At 38.2% G+C, this 15,892-nt stretch overlaps 1 protein-coding gene across 11 annotated transcripts in view; it reads right to left on the reverse strand.

The window, feature by feature from the left end:
- The window catches only part of MAST4 (microtubule associated serine/threonine kinase family member 4), a 581,240-nt gene that overhangs the window by 52,864 nt on the left and 512,484 nt on the right, over window positions 1–15,892 (reverse strand). For all 11 annotated transcript variants that reach the window (XM_055251510.2, XM_055251508.2, XM_055251507.2 and 8 more), the window contains 4 exons: window positions 13,961–14,036; window positions 12,005–12,214; window positions 6,397–6,498; window positions 2,352–2,484 (listed from right to left, as the gene is read on the reverse strand). In XM_055251510.2, coding sequence (XP_055107485.2) covers window positions 2,352–2,484; window positions 6,397–6,498; window positions 12,005–12,214; window positions 13,961–14,036 — 521 coding nt within the window. The remainder of the gene's footprint in view (window positions 1–2,351; window positions 2,485–6,396; window positions 6,499–12,004; window positions 12,215–13,960; window positions 14,037–15,892) is intronic.

Consider the following 15,892-nt stretch of genomic DNA (forward strand, 5'->3'; position numbering starts at 1 on the left):
TTGTTTATTAAATTACCTGGAGAAGTCATATTTCAAATGTTAACAAACAGATTAAAAACTAGTCTCAGGGCCAGGTGCAGTGGCTCACACCTGTAATCCCAGCACTTTGGGAGGCTAAGGCAGGCAGATCACCTGAGGTTAGGAGTTCAAGACCAGCCTGGCCAACATGGCGAAATCTTGTCTCTACTAAAAATACAAAAATTAGCCAGGCATGGTGACACATGTCTGTAATCCCAGATACTTGGAAGGCTGAGGCAGGAGAATCACTTGAACTGAGGAGGTGGTGGTTGCAGTGAGCCAAGATCATGCCACTGCACTCTAGCCTGGGCAATGAAGCAAGACTTCGTCTCCAAAACAAAACAAAACAAAACAAACAAAACAAACAAACAAAAAAAACTAGCCTCAGATCTTAAATTGTCAAGAGTTAAAAACACAACTCCCAGTGATTAAACTCCGAACTTGTCAAAGATCACTATTCATGTTTTCTTTAGAGCCTCTAGAAAGCTAGTTTATACATGGGCCTCAGATTATTCACCTACCAAAGTTCAGCCTACAGTGATTGCCAGGTAAGAAAACTAAAGAACTCACTGGGTCCACAATTCAAGAGCTGATGCAATCTTAACTATACCAGCGTGAAGAGTCACTATAATCTACTTTGACAGCCTCCCCAATTCCAACTATTTTCATTAAAAAAAAAAAAAAGAAAAGATGGTTCTGTTTTAAATAGAGTTTCTGCTAAATAACTATTTTCTGAGAAATACATATTATTTGTAAGCAGTGGGTAGTAATGGAATGGAACCAAGAGTCAGCTTTTGAAGCAGGAAGCTAAGGCATCATTTTGTAATGCCTGAAGTGATTTTTAAAACTCATCTAAATACCATTAAACATCTGCCCTTTTTATTTCATTGATTTAAACCATTTCTGAAGACTCATGATTCAAAAAGGTAAAGATGGTAATTTAAAAGCCATGGGGAAAAATCTCTCCCCAGGGAACTTTTCAGAAAAGCAGCCACCAGTCTCTGATAAGTGATGAATCTGTTGTGGAATTGCTTTCAGTACAGTATAAATTTATCTGGCATTATCTCACAGTAATGCATGCATCATTTCACTGGAAGCAAAGATACGATGGCCATAGGAGCAAACAAAGCCGGGAAACAGGAGAGCAGGGCAGAGAGCAGCAGGTTCCCGGGCTTTAGATGGGAAAATCTCTGTGCCAACATTTACCACCATTACAAACAATTTAACAAGATAAACACTGTTTGCAAATTCAATTTAATGAACCAGGAAGATAATTTTGAATGAAGGAGTCAATGATAGTTTTTGAGTCTTTTTGGGGAGTATATAACCTAAATGTTATGAATAATAATCCTAAACAATCATGAACAGGAACAGGTTGTCGGGGGAGTGGTTTACCAATATCAGATTTTTAAAAGTTCACTGACAAGATGCTTCCTATTCTCTGTATTTAATTTGATATTATTATTTTAAAATGTGAATCAACCATAAATCTTTTTTTATTTTTTTGAGTCAGAGTCTCACTCTGTCGCCCAGGCTGGAGTGCAGTGGCATGATCTCAGTTCACTGCAACCTCCGCCTCCTGGGTTCAAGCGATTCTTCTGCCTCAATCTCCCGAGTAGCTGGGACTACAGGTGCACATCACCATGCCCAGCTAATTTTTGCATTTTTAGTAGAGACAGGGTTTCACTATATTGGCCAGGCTGGTCTGGAACTCCTGATCTCATGATCCACCCACCTCGGCCTCCCAAAGTCCTGAGATTACAGGCGTGAGCCACTGTGCCCAGCCCATAAATCCTTTTATAAGCTTAAAAAAACATTTTTATTGTCTCTCCTGTATAGTACTATGTTTTATATTTTAAGTAAACAAGAATATACCTATGAATACTGTACTCAATTTAAAGTAACCTACCATCAATTGCATTACTTCCAAATTAAATTTAAATGTCAGTTTAATTAATGATAATTTCTTTAGCAACATTTTAAAAATTAGAAGTACTCTCAAGAGCCCAACTGAGCTCTGCACGAGAAAAACTACTCAGTGAAGACTGAAATTGAAACCCTTCTGAGACACTCTGGCATTCTCAGGCTGACAGGCTTCTAAGATGTCAAGGCCTGACCCACACTCTAGGTAGACACAAAATGGGTCATGCTCATTTGTGTCTCAGGACCCAATTTATGGCTATTTCCTTCAAATAGCAACCAGTCCCCAAATATGGACTTATCAATAGATAGAGCCAAAACATGAGGAAAAATAAAGATTTGCCACTTAGATTTCTTCTATGAGGCAACAGTGCATAAACTAAGTCAAAGGTAGGGGCAACCCAGGGACTCACCTTCCAAGGGATCCTTATTGAGTCCCAGTTGGCTAATGATGTACCTGGGAATGTCGGTTTTAATACCCTGTCCTTCTTTGGCATGGCCTTCTGCTGCTTCCAATAGGTAGTAAAATTCTTCCGGATCAAATTCCTAGCAGAAGACAAACACAGATGGATACTTCTTTGAGCCAAAATTGTCTGAGGTTTTATTACGTAAATCTCATTCACAATAAAACTGCTGGATATACATGGCTGTAAGTTACTTATGCAGAAAGGAGGCAAATGGCTTTAAAAAGTATGTAATTCTCACTTCATATGTGAAGCCTATTCATATTCTAAGCCAACACATTTATGCACATGGTAACCCAAAGATAACGATCATTTCCAATTTGCTTGTAATGTAACTACAAAGGTACTATGCTCCACTTAAGATCTCGCTCGTCAGAAATAAACAGGTCTGATTTTTAATTGTACCTTTGTAGCAAAGTTGTAAAATCTGGGAATTTCCATCCAGAAGATTTGAGATTCAATTTCTCTTTCCACCCAACCAGCAACAAAAGGAATGTTAGAATATATTTACTCAAAAATACTGCAGGAGACTCTCTTAATATAGAAGTATCCAAAAACATTAGAAAGAAAAACTTCAAAGTTACCATTTTTTATTAGTTAACTATAAAATTAAGTTACCACTATTCACATAAAGACCAAGAAAGAAAAATAGGAAATTAAAGCCTCTGTCTCCTATAAAACTTTGGGATATATTTTTCCTATCTATTTAATTTTTGTGTGTGTATGTGGCTACCTGTTGCTTCTAGTGTGTAATAAAAATCTTCAGGATCACCACACTCTAGATGGATGTTGTGATACTATCAAATGTATTTTTGGTCTTCATCCCTGTTTTTTTTTTTTTTTGAGACGGAGTCTCGCTCTGTCACCCAGGCTGGAGTGCAGTGGTGCGATCTCGGCTCACTGCAAGCTCCGCCTCCCAGGTTCACGCCATTCTCCTGCCTCAGCCCCCCTAGTAGCTGGGACTACAGGCGCCCAACACCACGCCCCGCTAATTTTTTGTATTTTTTAGTAGAGACGGGGTTTCACCGAGCTAGCCAGGATGGTCTCGATCTCCTGACTTCGTGATCCACCCACCTTGGCCTCCCAAAGTGCTGGGATTACAGGCGTGAGCCACCGCGCCCAGCCTTCATCCCTGTTTTCTGAAATACCACTCCTGAAACCCTTGGAATCTCCAAAGTAATAAGTGGCTTTTTGTATTCTAGTGAGTTGACTGCTGGCTGGGCACTCCTGGGTAGCCTCTGGAAGAGGGCTGGTTGTCAGGGGAACCTACCATATGATGATAGGGTTGGGAGTTGCAGCCCCATCCTCATTTCCACTTCAGAGAGGGGCTGAAGGTTAAGTGGATCACCAATGGCCAGTGATATCATCAAACATACCTATGTAATGAAGCTTCCATAAAAACCCAAAAAGACTGCAGTTGGGGAGCTTCCGGATAGCTGAACATGTGGAGTTTCCTGGAAGGCAGTGCAGCCAGGGAGCTTTGCACTCCTTTCCTCATGCTTCACCCTATGCATCTCATTATCTGTATAGTTTTTAATGTATTTCATAATAAATTGGTAACCTTCAGTGTTTCTCTGAGTTCTATGAACCACTCTAGCAAACTAATCAAACCCAGAGAGGGGGTCATAAGAACCTTGGTTTACAGCCAGACAGTGAGAGGCACAGGTAAAACCATCTGGAGCTTGCGACTGGCATTGGAAGTAGGGGCACTCTTGTGGAACTGACCCCTCAACCTGTGGGATCTGACACCATCTCTGGGTAGACAGTGTTGGCATGGAATTGGAGGACACCCAGCTGGTGTCTGCTGCGGAATGGCTTGCTTGCTTGTTGTGTGGGGCTCCCACATAACTGGTGTCAGAATCATGTTGTGAGAGCACAGCAGGAGAAACCGAGTTTGGTTTTTCCCCCTATGCCCAAAGGGATGCCATGGATTTATGTGTTGTAAACAATTATGCTTATTGACTTAAAACCCAGTTATCAATTTCAGATATATTTCCTGGATTTTTTCCCCCAGGATCTTTCCCATTTTGGTTAACGCCCAAAATAGGCAACTTTGGAATCTCAGCATTTCACCTGAGAATTACTCAAGAGTTTCTAAAGGCCATATAAAAAAGAAAAAAAAAAAACTTGCTGCAAACGGAGTAAAGTCAAACCACTGTAAATATTCAGAGCCTTTACATACATACCTATTACAATGACTGACAGAGTAAGCCTGGGTACAGTAGGGATAAGGTGATAGGTTGGGGGAAGCATCTCCTAATACTATGAAACTCCAGTTTCATCTAAGCTTTAAAGAGTACTTTGAAAGCAGCAATATTTCCGAGCTACTTGTAAGTTCACTTGTTTCTATCTTTGGGAAGCTATACTTTTTCTCCTCTGATTATGAGTGATTACTGTAAAATTTTAATTTCCTCCTTTAAAGCAAGATCTGCTCTTAGCATATGTGCTGTTGTCCAGAAAAACAGGTTTTAATGGTAAATGACACTTTCCCCTAAATTAAACAATTGTGGGAAGTACAAACATGTGGTCCATAATTCAAAAGCTACAACAGGAGAGGCAGTAAAAAGTTAACTAACCCTTCTACCTGGATTTACCAGTCACCCAGTTCTCCCTGAGGCATTCAAGATTTTTTTTTCCTTTTAGCCTTCCAGAGATACTCAATGCCAAATGGTGTGTTTGATTCTATGATTCTAAGGGTCCTCACCATTCATAGAAAGCCCTTCGCTACACCTCCCAACTCCCTACCTTTCTCCTCAAGATTTTCCCTCTGTGTCTTACAAGGCACTAGTACATATTTATGGTGCTGCAAATATTTCACTACTGTAAATTATTATGGATGGTAGTTAAAATAAGGGCAAGACCAAAGCACTGCAACCATATATGTATTATGTATGTATGTATGTGTGTATTTCTGAAAAGCTGTATTGTATGTGGTGTTATAATTACTTTAATAGCCAGTGGAACTTCAAAGTGAATTTTGATGCTGTATTACTAGATCCTTAAAATAATTCTTATGTTCACAGATAAATATTTGTTCACAGTTTTTAACTGAAACCTCAAATCAAAATTTCATAAAACATAAACTTTTAAATAGGAAAATGACCACTGGCCAAAAATATATCATTGTATTTATCTTTAATTTAATTTTTTTTATTTTTTGAGATGAAGTCTCATTCTGTCACTCAGGCTGGAATGTAGTGGCACGATCTCAGCTCACTGCAACCTCCGCTTCCTGGGTTCAAGCAATTCTCCTGCCTCAGCCTCCCAAGTAGCTGGGATTACAGGTGTGCACCACCACACCTGGCTAATTTTTGTATTTTTAGTAGAGACGGAGTGTCACCAAGTTGGCCAGGCTGGTCTGGAACTCCTGACCTCAGCTGATCTGCCTGTCTTGGCCTCCCAAAGTGCTCGGATTACAGGCGTGGGCCACCACGCCCAGCCAAAAACATATAATTGTTAACATGAACTAATCATCTATAAAAATCTCATTCCTTCAGGTCTGCATGAGGCTCTACTGTATTTTCCCAAATGGGATGGTTAGCATCTTATTTTCTAACTTGCCACATTTTAAAACAAATAATAATTATAAATCACACGTCACTGTTTATCTCTGCATTTATCTCTATTCCTTCTCTGCATCTTGGCAACTCCAAAAAAGTGTGGTACAGCAAGGGTTTTTTTTTTTAAAACTAGCTGTGACATAAAGTAATTATGCTGAGATAAGGTCAAGCACATTATTTTATGATTATATTTCAAGTTTGACTAGAATATGATATAACCATCACTTAATAGAGGAAAAGTCCTAGAAGTCTCTCTAAAATTAAAAAGGACAAGTCACATATCGACATCATCATAAACGTTCACAAGTTGTAATTCCCTTTGACTCTTTCCATTTAGCTCTGGTGCTGGAAACCAAATGAAGCTGGAGCTTTCTGACGGTAACTGCTTTCCCAGTTAACAATAAATAATGTAGTCATATCGAGGGGCAACTTACCAGGCACTCTAATAACCGAGCAGGGCGGGCAATAACAATTAGGATCTTTTGAACTAGTTGTTTAATAAATGCCAATTCTCCACTTTCTGAACGATCATGAGCCTATGAAAAAGCAATAAAGGGAGTGATGATGCAGAGTTGTTCCATTAAATGGAAAAGAAAATCAGCAAAGCATGCTAATTAGATCATTGCAAATGTTCAAAAATCGAGTAATTTAGAAAATGCTATTAAAAGATTGATAAACAGACATTATGTGTGTATAAATGGACACTATTAAACGCCTATATCTACAAAATCTTTCTATTAACTAAATCTTAATTGCAAAACTCTGATATATTATCTGTGCTAAAAATCAAAGGGTGCTTAATGTGAACCATGAATGAAGGAGACATTAAAAGTTTCTGACACATTAAGCACACGGTACAAGTAGAGTGGGAAGCTGATCAAGAACCTTGATTTTCCAGTTAAGACCATCTTAGACATAAGAAATGGCTAATATAGTGAAGGACTGCTTTTATCCTGGACGCTTAACCCATTCTTGAAGTATATTTCATATATACAATATGATTTGCCTATAAATTAGTTATATTATCACACGTAAGAAGTGTGCAATGCTTTTTTCAAGTGTTAGCTGGATAAAGTACATACCAGTTGAGTAACCTTTATCCAAAATGCTTGGGACCACAAGTCTTTGGATTTTTTTCAAATTTTAGAATATTTGCATATACATAATGAGATATCTTGAGGAGGGTATCCAAGTCTCAACACAAAAATTCATTCATGTTTCATATACACCTAATACACATAGCCTGAAGGTAAATTTATAGGATATTTTTTAAGAATTTTGTGCACTCATCACATGAGGTCAGGTATGAGAATTTCCACTTGTGTTATCAAGTTGGTGCTTTAAAAGTTTCATCTTCTGGAGCATTTTGGAATTTGAATGCTCAACCTATACCTGGGTATATAAATGTGAATTCAGTTTCACACATTGAATAAATAATACCTAGGCACTTAAGTTAGTAAAATTTAACTTAAAATCTTTTAAAATTTTATTTTATATATTGCCCAAGCACAACAAATATTCTGAGCGTGAAGCAGTTTGTTAATAGTCATTTAAATTTTCAATAATATTTTCTTGAAAAAAATCAGATAAATCTGTATCAAGACAGGCATAAAACAAGTTTTAGAGGTTTTAACATAAACTTCTCTGTATGTTCAATTTTAGGCTTTCTTAATCTTTGTTTTTATGATTTACTTTCCTCTAAGGATTAAAAAATAACATTTCATTGTGATGCTGGTACAATATAATTTCACAGACACAGTAATAAACATTTACAATCATTCTTGAAGGTGCTTTACCATGACAAGGAACAATCCCGTACCCCCATGAAAAGAACTGGCACAGACCAAATTTATAAAAAATGATTGTACTCAGAAGTAATATGTCTGCTGAATTTAAGCCATCAAATTAAAAGCCATTTTCCAAAACACAGGTACAAAAACCATAGACAGGCAAAAGTAAAACAGTTAACTTTTGACGTTAAGATAAAAGGAAAAATGACCATTGGTGAATAATCGTAGAATAGAAAGTGTTCAAAGAACACCAACTAGTAAATATAACGACAGGTCCTAGTAACCAGGAAGGATGCTAGGACATATATAAGGATGCACATATATATACATCTCAAATATTGAAACTGTCTTTAAATTTTCTTCCCAATTTTTGCTTTGCAACAAAAACAGATTTTTGGAAGATCCAGTGAATGCCAAAAAATATGGTTACATCTTCTTTATGATTTATCCTCAACCAAACTAAACAAAAAACTTTAAAGATGAAGCAAAAAAACACGTAACTTCTTAGTTGACATTTTGGGCAGGATACTGAACTTTCTTCTACTATAATAATTTTTGGTTTATAAATTCAGGAATATAAAGAAAATCTGAAAAGCCTAAACACATTTTGGATTCTCTTCAAAGAGAAATGAGAATTTTGTATCTTAATAAACTTAAAAAGTCAGTTTAGATTAAATAAATTCCATTTCAAAAATCGTAATCAGTTCATTCTAACTTCTTAGTTCTAAGAATGATCAGCCATAACCAAGGATAAAACATATAATTTACATTAACTCAAACAGTATTTTATCTACTAACTTAAGTGGAGAGAAGGAGCCCTGTTAAAACGACACAAAATAAAGACACGATTAGCCCGTGAAGGGAAATTTCTTCCCGGCTGTTACCAGCAAGCTCCAAAGGGGAAACACTAACGGATACCCTGTGTCTGTATTTTAAGGGTTGGCCACTACAAAACATAACCATGACCCAGATTTGAGAGTAGGTTAGAGCTTCCTATGTATTTTATTGTCTTTGGCTAAACTTCTCTAAGTGCAAAAAAGTATGGAGACATAAAACCATTCATCTGGAATTGTCTTAGGCCTCAGGACTTTAAAAAGGCATTAAGCTGCTCAAACCTTAGGGGGATTTTACCTGGGTTATGCAAAAGACAGACAATGGGAAAAATGGCTAGGAGATAGGCCTACAGAGCACAGAATGTCACAGTTGGGAACTGATTAACTGCATCCTGGGGAAACCAAGGCAAGTTCCACAATTTGGCTCTATCTAAAAAGGGCAGGCCCCCTGCAATGGATTAGCTCCGAGTTCTGGAAAAATACTGTAAATGTGATTATGCAAATAGTTTAAATTTTTACAAAAGGACTGAAGGAAGCTCTTTATCTGTAAAGCTAAACAAGAAACCATTCTTATTTATACCCAACAAGACCTTTATGCCACAAGTATACATGCTTCTCTGGCCAAAAAAGAAATTTCTTTAAAAATCAGTATTTTAAAAATAATAATAGGATCCATTCACATGATCTGTGAAACCCTAATATTTTATTTTAATTGTCATGAAACAATCTGCTGCGTCTGTCACAGAAACAAAATTAAGTAGGGAATTTCAGTGTAAATAGCTTTGGATAGCAATCCTACCCTTTTCAGGGCATGCCTATAAAGGAATGAAAAACACAGGACTAAGCTGGTAACTATGGTAATATCCTGGGACAGAATTGCAGAATTAGGAGTATCTCACAGAGGCTGACTACAGAATTCCTGTGTCTGCCTCTTCTGTTCAAAAGCGCACCATTTAGCAAACATAACTTTCAAAATATTCTCATAAATAGTAATATGCATAGTGTTTCCAGCATTTTCTGGACTCTGATTTGATTAAAGCAACAGCAGAATTAGATTACTTGATACATCCTAATAGACTGAATATTTTGGCATGCAGTCGTATCTATTTTCTTCCTTCCTCCCTTCCATGGTTTCTGAGGAACCGATAAACACCAGGCACTGAACTCAGCACCAGGGAGGTAGAGGTGACTCGTGTTGCTCAAAGAGCCCCCTGTCTGCTGGTAAAGTGAGACCGCAGAAGTCAGTACAATTCATTATGGCTAAATGCATTGAGAGGAAGGGCACAGCAACGGGCCATGTTATGGTTTTACTTATGGGCAAGATAGAGCCAATAAAGAGTTTTAGATAGATATTCTTGCAGCTGCATAAAAGTATGAATTTGAAGAGTTAAGACTGGAGGGAGGCAGATTGGTGAAGATGAGGGTCTGAGCTGGATGAGGGTCTGAGCCAGGTAGTGATTATAGAACAGGAAAGAAGGGTTGTAGAAATATTTAGGAAGTAAACTATGAACGTCTAATGGGTTGCTTGATGAAGGGAGAGAGGGAGTCTAGTATTCTCAGAGTTCTAGCAGGTGACTGGGTAGACGGCGGTGCCAATGATGGATGAAAAGAACGTGGGAGAAGCATGTGTGGTTGAGGAAATGCTGTCTAGTTTTATATAGGTTGGGACTGCTGCTTCAGCGGGCTGTCCAGGTAGAAAGATATTCAGTAGACAGGTGGATCCATGATTCTGAAATGTGAGAGATGACTACTGGTCTGAGGTAAGGATTTGAAGCCATTAGAGTCTATAGGTCTTTGATCCAAGACAGCCAACAAGATCACTAGGAGAGAGGGAGGAGGAGTAGACTAAAGACGAGATCGTGAGAAAACTTGTAGAAAACAGGAGTTGGAAGAGAAACCCCTGGAAGAGGCAGAGAAGAAATGGTCAGATGTCCCAAGAATAATAAATTAAAAGGAAGGCAGAGAAAAGGAGGGTTTTAACACTGCTGAATGCAGTAATATTCCAGTAAAATGTCCAGTGGATATGACAATAAGGAGGATGTCAGTGAGTTGAGGGGTATCAGAAGTCATTCACTCAAAAAATGTTAAAGTCCTTCTATGTGTCACACACCATCCTAGGTGAACAAAGCAGATAACATCCCTGTCCACAGAGACTTTATACTCTAGTGTAGAGAAGTCAAAGGGCAGCCTGTGGACTGGGAACAGTCCACGACTGTTATCTGTGTGTGATGAGATAAGTACAATTTTAAGCGTAAGCATGGGGCAACTCTTACAGCAATTTTACATTGTAAGGTAACTCATTTAGCAATTTTACTTTGCCGGGAAACCCAAGTGCATGATCATTTTCCTGTAAAATTTTCCTTTTAGTTTATGGGAGAGAACAGGTCCATGCCAAGTTAGAAATTAACAGAAATCCCCAAAACAATGTGTTCACCCCTAAGGATAGTCTGAAAGGGACTGCATCAGTGGACTGCAGTCGGTTGCAATGTGAGAAATCGGGAAAGAGTATAGAAGGCCTAGATGGCAAAGGGGAGAAAAGCAGCGGCTGCCAGCCAGAGAAGCATATTATCTCGCCAGCTAAATTCTGCAGGGGCAAGGACAGATAGAGTTCTCAAAAATCAGGACGCTAATATTTTCCTTCAGTTTTCTGCAATTATTTACATATTCATGTCTAGAGAAAACTATCTATAATTATGTTTGCAAAGGTATAATTTGTGCCCTGTGAGATACAAAAATACAATATATACAAATACATAGACTAAATAGGTTTCTTTTTAGGCTGTGGCTGGACAATTTCAGCCAGAAGAGCAATATTATACATGCATTCCATTCCCCCATACAGACTCTCTTCCTGTCCTGGGTGTTATCAGGTGCTAGGCATGCAAGTGTTAGGCCTAGACGGGTCCTGTATTTATCTGTCATTTTGGAAATTGGATATTTTGTTAGAAGAATAACTGACACTAATGAAAATATAAGTTGCCATTTACTACCCAACACCACATGCAGGTTAATTAATAGAACACACAGCCTGGAAGAAGCCAGCAATTTTCCATTTAGCTTTTTCAGATATAGAACTAGATAGCATCATCAAATAACACACATACGCTCAGGTAATTTATAAGTTTATGGTTAAAGGGGGAAAAATCACTGCTTCAAAATCCTTCACAATTCACTTATCCTAGAGTCATAGATTGTTGGGTCCCAAGATTCCTGTAAAGGTTATTACATTAATTTTCTATTACTATAAATAATGACCAGAATCAATTTATAGCAAGTAGCAATCAGGTGAGTTTTTTTTTTTCTTTTTTGCTTCTCTGGAATGTGAACTCCATTTCATGGTTATAGCTTGTAAGCAAAAAGAAATTGTTTTCAGGGAAAAGCAAAATACATCAGAAAACTATATGGTACATGGTTCTTACCTCCTGTAGCAACTTATCTAATTTGTGCTGTAATTCAAGGAAGTATCGTGAGGTGATGAGGCCCTGGTGGGATTTATCCAAGCAATCTCGAGCCAGTTCAATAATCTGGTGGTGAGTGAAACTAAGCACTCCATCTGCTAGGGGTAGAACGTTGTCAGGAGAGTAGCTGGTGATGATTTCCTTTAGACGTTCTTCCATCTGAGCTGTAGCCTATATAGAGAAGACACACAAACACAGATGTAATACAAGGAAACACACATGTACACAATTCGATCATCACATTTTTATAGCATTTTCAGAGACCTCCACAAGTCGTTATATAGGATTCTAGAAATCAAATTTAAAAGAAGCCTCACTTCTGATAAAATAATGGTACATACATGTCATCAGACATTTGTCTGAACCCATTGATTATACAACACAAAGGCTGAATGAACCCTAATGCATGTGGGGGGCATTCATGCACAGCCTTCCCAGGTACATGGGAAATCTCTGTACCTTCTGCTCAATTTTGTTTTGTGAAGCTAAAACTGTTCTTAAAAAGTTGCTTTAAAAAAGCAGCAGCCTCAGCATGTGAAATACAGATCTGAGGATACATAAGTGAAATCAATATTTCAGAATGATAATCTCCCTTTTCTGTGTTCTATCAAACGTAAAATGGTCTCTGTAAGCTTCTTCAAATAACTCAAATTATATCTGTGAATTGTTATGCTTTCATTTAAGATCTTGGGCTCTTTCAGATGGACTGTCCAAAATATCAAACATTTATGTTTTTGTACTTAAACATCAGGTTGTTGCTAGAGTTCCACAACCTAAGCTAAAAATGTATCTTTTTGGATAGGTTTTAATGTGCCAGGAGCACACATCTTATATCACCTTCTTTTGCCAAAAAGCTACATCCTATGTAAAAGTCCCAGGGGACTCCCTTGGTAAAATAAATCTAAAATTTCCTTTCCAACTTTCATTTCATTCTCTCTGGTCACCTACTGCCTAATCCATATTCCTTGCTTACATTAATTATATATGCAAGGAGACTCCCTCTCCTTCCTCCCTCCTCCTCCCTTCTAATATCCTAACCTGCATTAACTAGGTAACAGTCAGTATCTGTTTCCCTGGTGAGCAAGTGACATGTGATAAACAGCTAAAACAACTTTAATCAATGACATCAATGTTGGGTTAGTTGCAAATAATAAGTACTCTACTCTTGATTTATGAAACCAAAGATTTTCATTTGTTCTCCTGATTAGGGCAACACAGGCTGTGGGGGCGGATCAGAAAAACATGGAGAGTGGCCTTCTCCCAAATGTGCGGAAATGCTTTGGTGGGAAAGATGTGGAAACAAGGTGAGCTAATGGGACCATCTGAGAGCAGGTCCTTGCAGCCAGGGGCTTGGCAGCAGCTCTTCACAATTGTCTCTCAATTCACGTTCCTTTACCAGCCTAATTGGAGAACACGACAACTGTGCCTTCTCTTCTAAATTAATAGGTTTAGAAATACAATGTCTAAAGAGATAGGAAATCACAGAAAAGTAATGTGGAAAAACAACAACAACAACTCTCATGACACACCAATCTACAGGCTTCTAACGGAGAAAAACAGTCTCTACTTAGCAATATGGCAGCAGGCCCAGAATATGGGTACAAAGTGCACAGTCTAGAGGCCTTTCAAAGTAGACCCTCCCTGCGGCACCTCACCAGGCCCACCCCGTGTGTGGTGCAGAAGTGGCAGGTTCACTTTAGAGCCAGCTCAGCACACATAGAGCACAGCTAGTTCTCAGCAGTTGTTGCTTAACATTTTTTTTTAGTTATTTTCTCTTTCTAAGAAGACTATGGAGCTGTTTTATGCAAATCATTACTAGATTGGACCCTTACTTCCTACAACAAAACAACCTTACAGACTCTAAACCTATGGTGCCTGTTCGTTTAGATGTTAGGCATCTTCAATTCAATTCATTACCTTTGGGAACCTTTCTTTGTAGACATGGTTCATCATAATTATTTCATGGTCACAGCAGGCGGGAGAACGTCCAGGGCTGCAAGCAAAGCAAATTACCCTTTTAAACTTGCCACAGCATGAAATGAAAATAAGCTTTTTATTTATAAACAGTCAGTTGCATCAAAAGTACTATGCAACCTTTGTAAGAAAAGTGTATTAGATAATAAACTACAAAATCAGTCATTAGTACACGGGCACACATACATTCCCACAAACACAGAGACACTCTGAATAGGACTGAAAAAGAAAGCTCAAGAAGTGAAATGCCACAAAATCATCATAGTTACAATACAATACTAGTTCAGAAAATGTTTGTAAATTGAAATTATATTCTGCATGTAGTATGAGCTTGCATAAGATCTGGAAAACAATTAACAAACTGCAAAATAAAATAAAATAGGGTAGCTACAAAGAGCAACATCTAGGACACGTTTAACAGTGTAATTTCACACTTTTATCATACATTTGCGGTCTGCCACACATCACTAAAGAGGTCTGAGAGTCTTCCATGGCACAGGTGTCATAATTGAAATCCATTTTCTAGCCTAGCAAATATTTATCTAGGATGCTGAGGTAGGCATTATGTATTATATGAAACAGAGGCATACAACTATTGTGCATTCTTCTTTACTCTTTCAATAGTAGGTTTATCTTCCTTCCTAGTGATATATAGTTGTGCAACTTCAGTGTGTTTATATTCCTAAGTGGATACAGCTTATACTACGCACCTTAGGAATTCCTTTAATAAAACAAAAAATGGCACCAATGTAGTAAAACGTGGCGCCTGTAGATGAAATAGTAAAACCAGTTGTTAATTCCATATCTCAGAATAATCTAACACGTCTCATAATTATCCAGTGTGGCTATATTTAGTATTAGTTTATGAGACTAAGTAAAGACAAAAAGTACAAAGGAAAATTGCTTCTCATTAAACTTTGATATTCAACTGACCACCTAATAAACAAGCTATTTTTTAATATAACAAAACCTTAATATATCAAAGTGCACTAATTCTATAGCATCAAGATCTCACACTGCAGCAGATAAGGTGATGCCCTATCCTGATCCCTCCTTCAAAGAAGGACCTGTTGCCTGGCTTCTGGGAGTGCTGTCCACAGAAACCTTCAGCTGTCAGTCCCTGCAGGGATGGCATCAGCTGCAAGAAGCCATCTCGCCTAAGGCTGAGTCTTTCCCAGGGTGCCACATCCAGTGAGGGACCCGGTGACTGAGGTAGGGATATAAAAGAAGTTGCATTTGGGCCAGGGGAGCAACTCTGCTGAGTCCTGTCGTTCCCGAGCTCTCCATGGAGTCAGCTAAGGCTGCTGGACTTTTCCCTCTGCCCAATCCTGCCTCTCCCTTCCCTCCCACAGGTGCTAATTTCAGAAGCACTCCCTAAGAAACATCCTGAACAAGAAGCTCTGTTTTAGATTCTGCTTCCTGAAGAAACAAACTTACAGTAAAACTGGCCCTACTCAGAGTTAGGTGGACTACATTTGGCATCCACAAACTTCAGGTGACACAAACTCCTAAAAATGTGTTCACAGTCTTAGAGAAAGTAAGACTTATGATGGGAAGAAAGAATAAAAAGATATTCTGTAATATGGAATCTGGAATTTTAAAAAATCCTCCTATTCTTGTTGTCCTTCTATTTCCACCAAGCTGTTACCTCTTAACATAATAACATTAACTGCTTTTGCACTGCCTTGAAATTTCCAGTGGCTACACATTTTCATAGGTAGTCCCAAGACCATCATGATTACTACTACTGCTGCAATCAGCAAACTGTGAGAACTGAAAAGGAAAATTATAAGATGCCTTTCAATGGTAATTAACAATATTATCTGTACATGGAAACCTCACACTATATTTGTAATAGTTTGCAAGTCAGTTAAC

Source organism: Symphalangus syndactylus, chromosome 18, assembly GCF_028878055.3.
Source record: "Symphalangus syndactylus isolate Jambi chromosome 18, NHGRI_mSymSyn1-v2.1_pri, whole genome shotgun sequence".
Lineage (NCBI taxonomy): Eukaryota > Metazoa > Chordata > Mammalia > Primates > Hylobatidae > Symphalangus > Symphalangus syndactylus.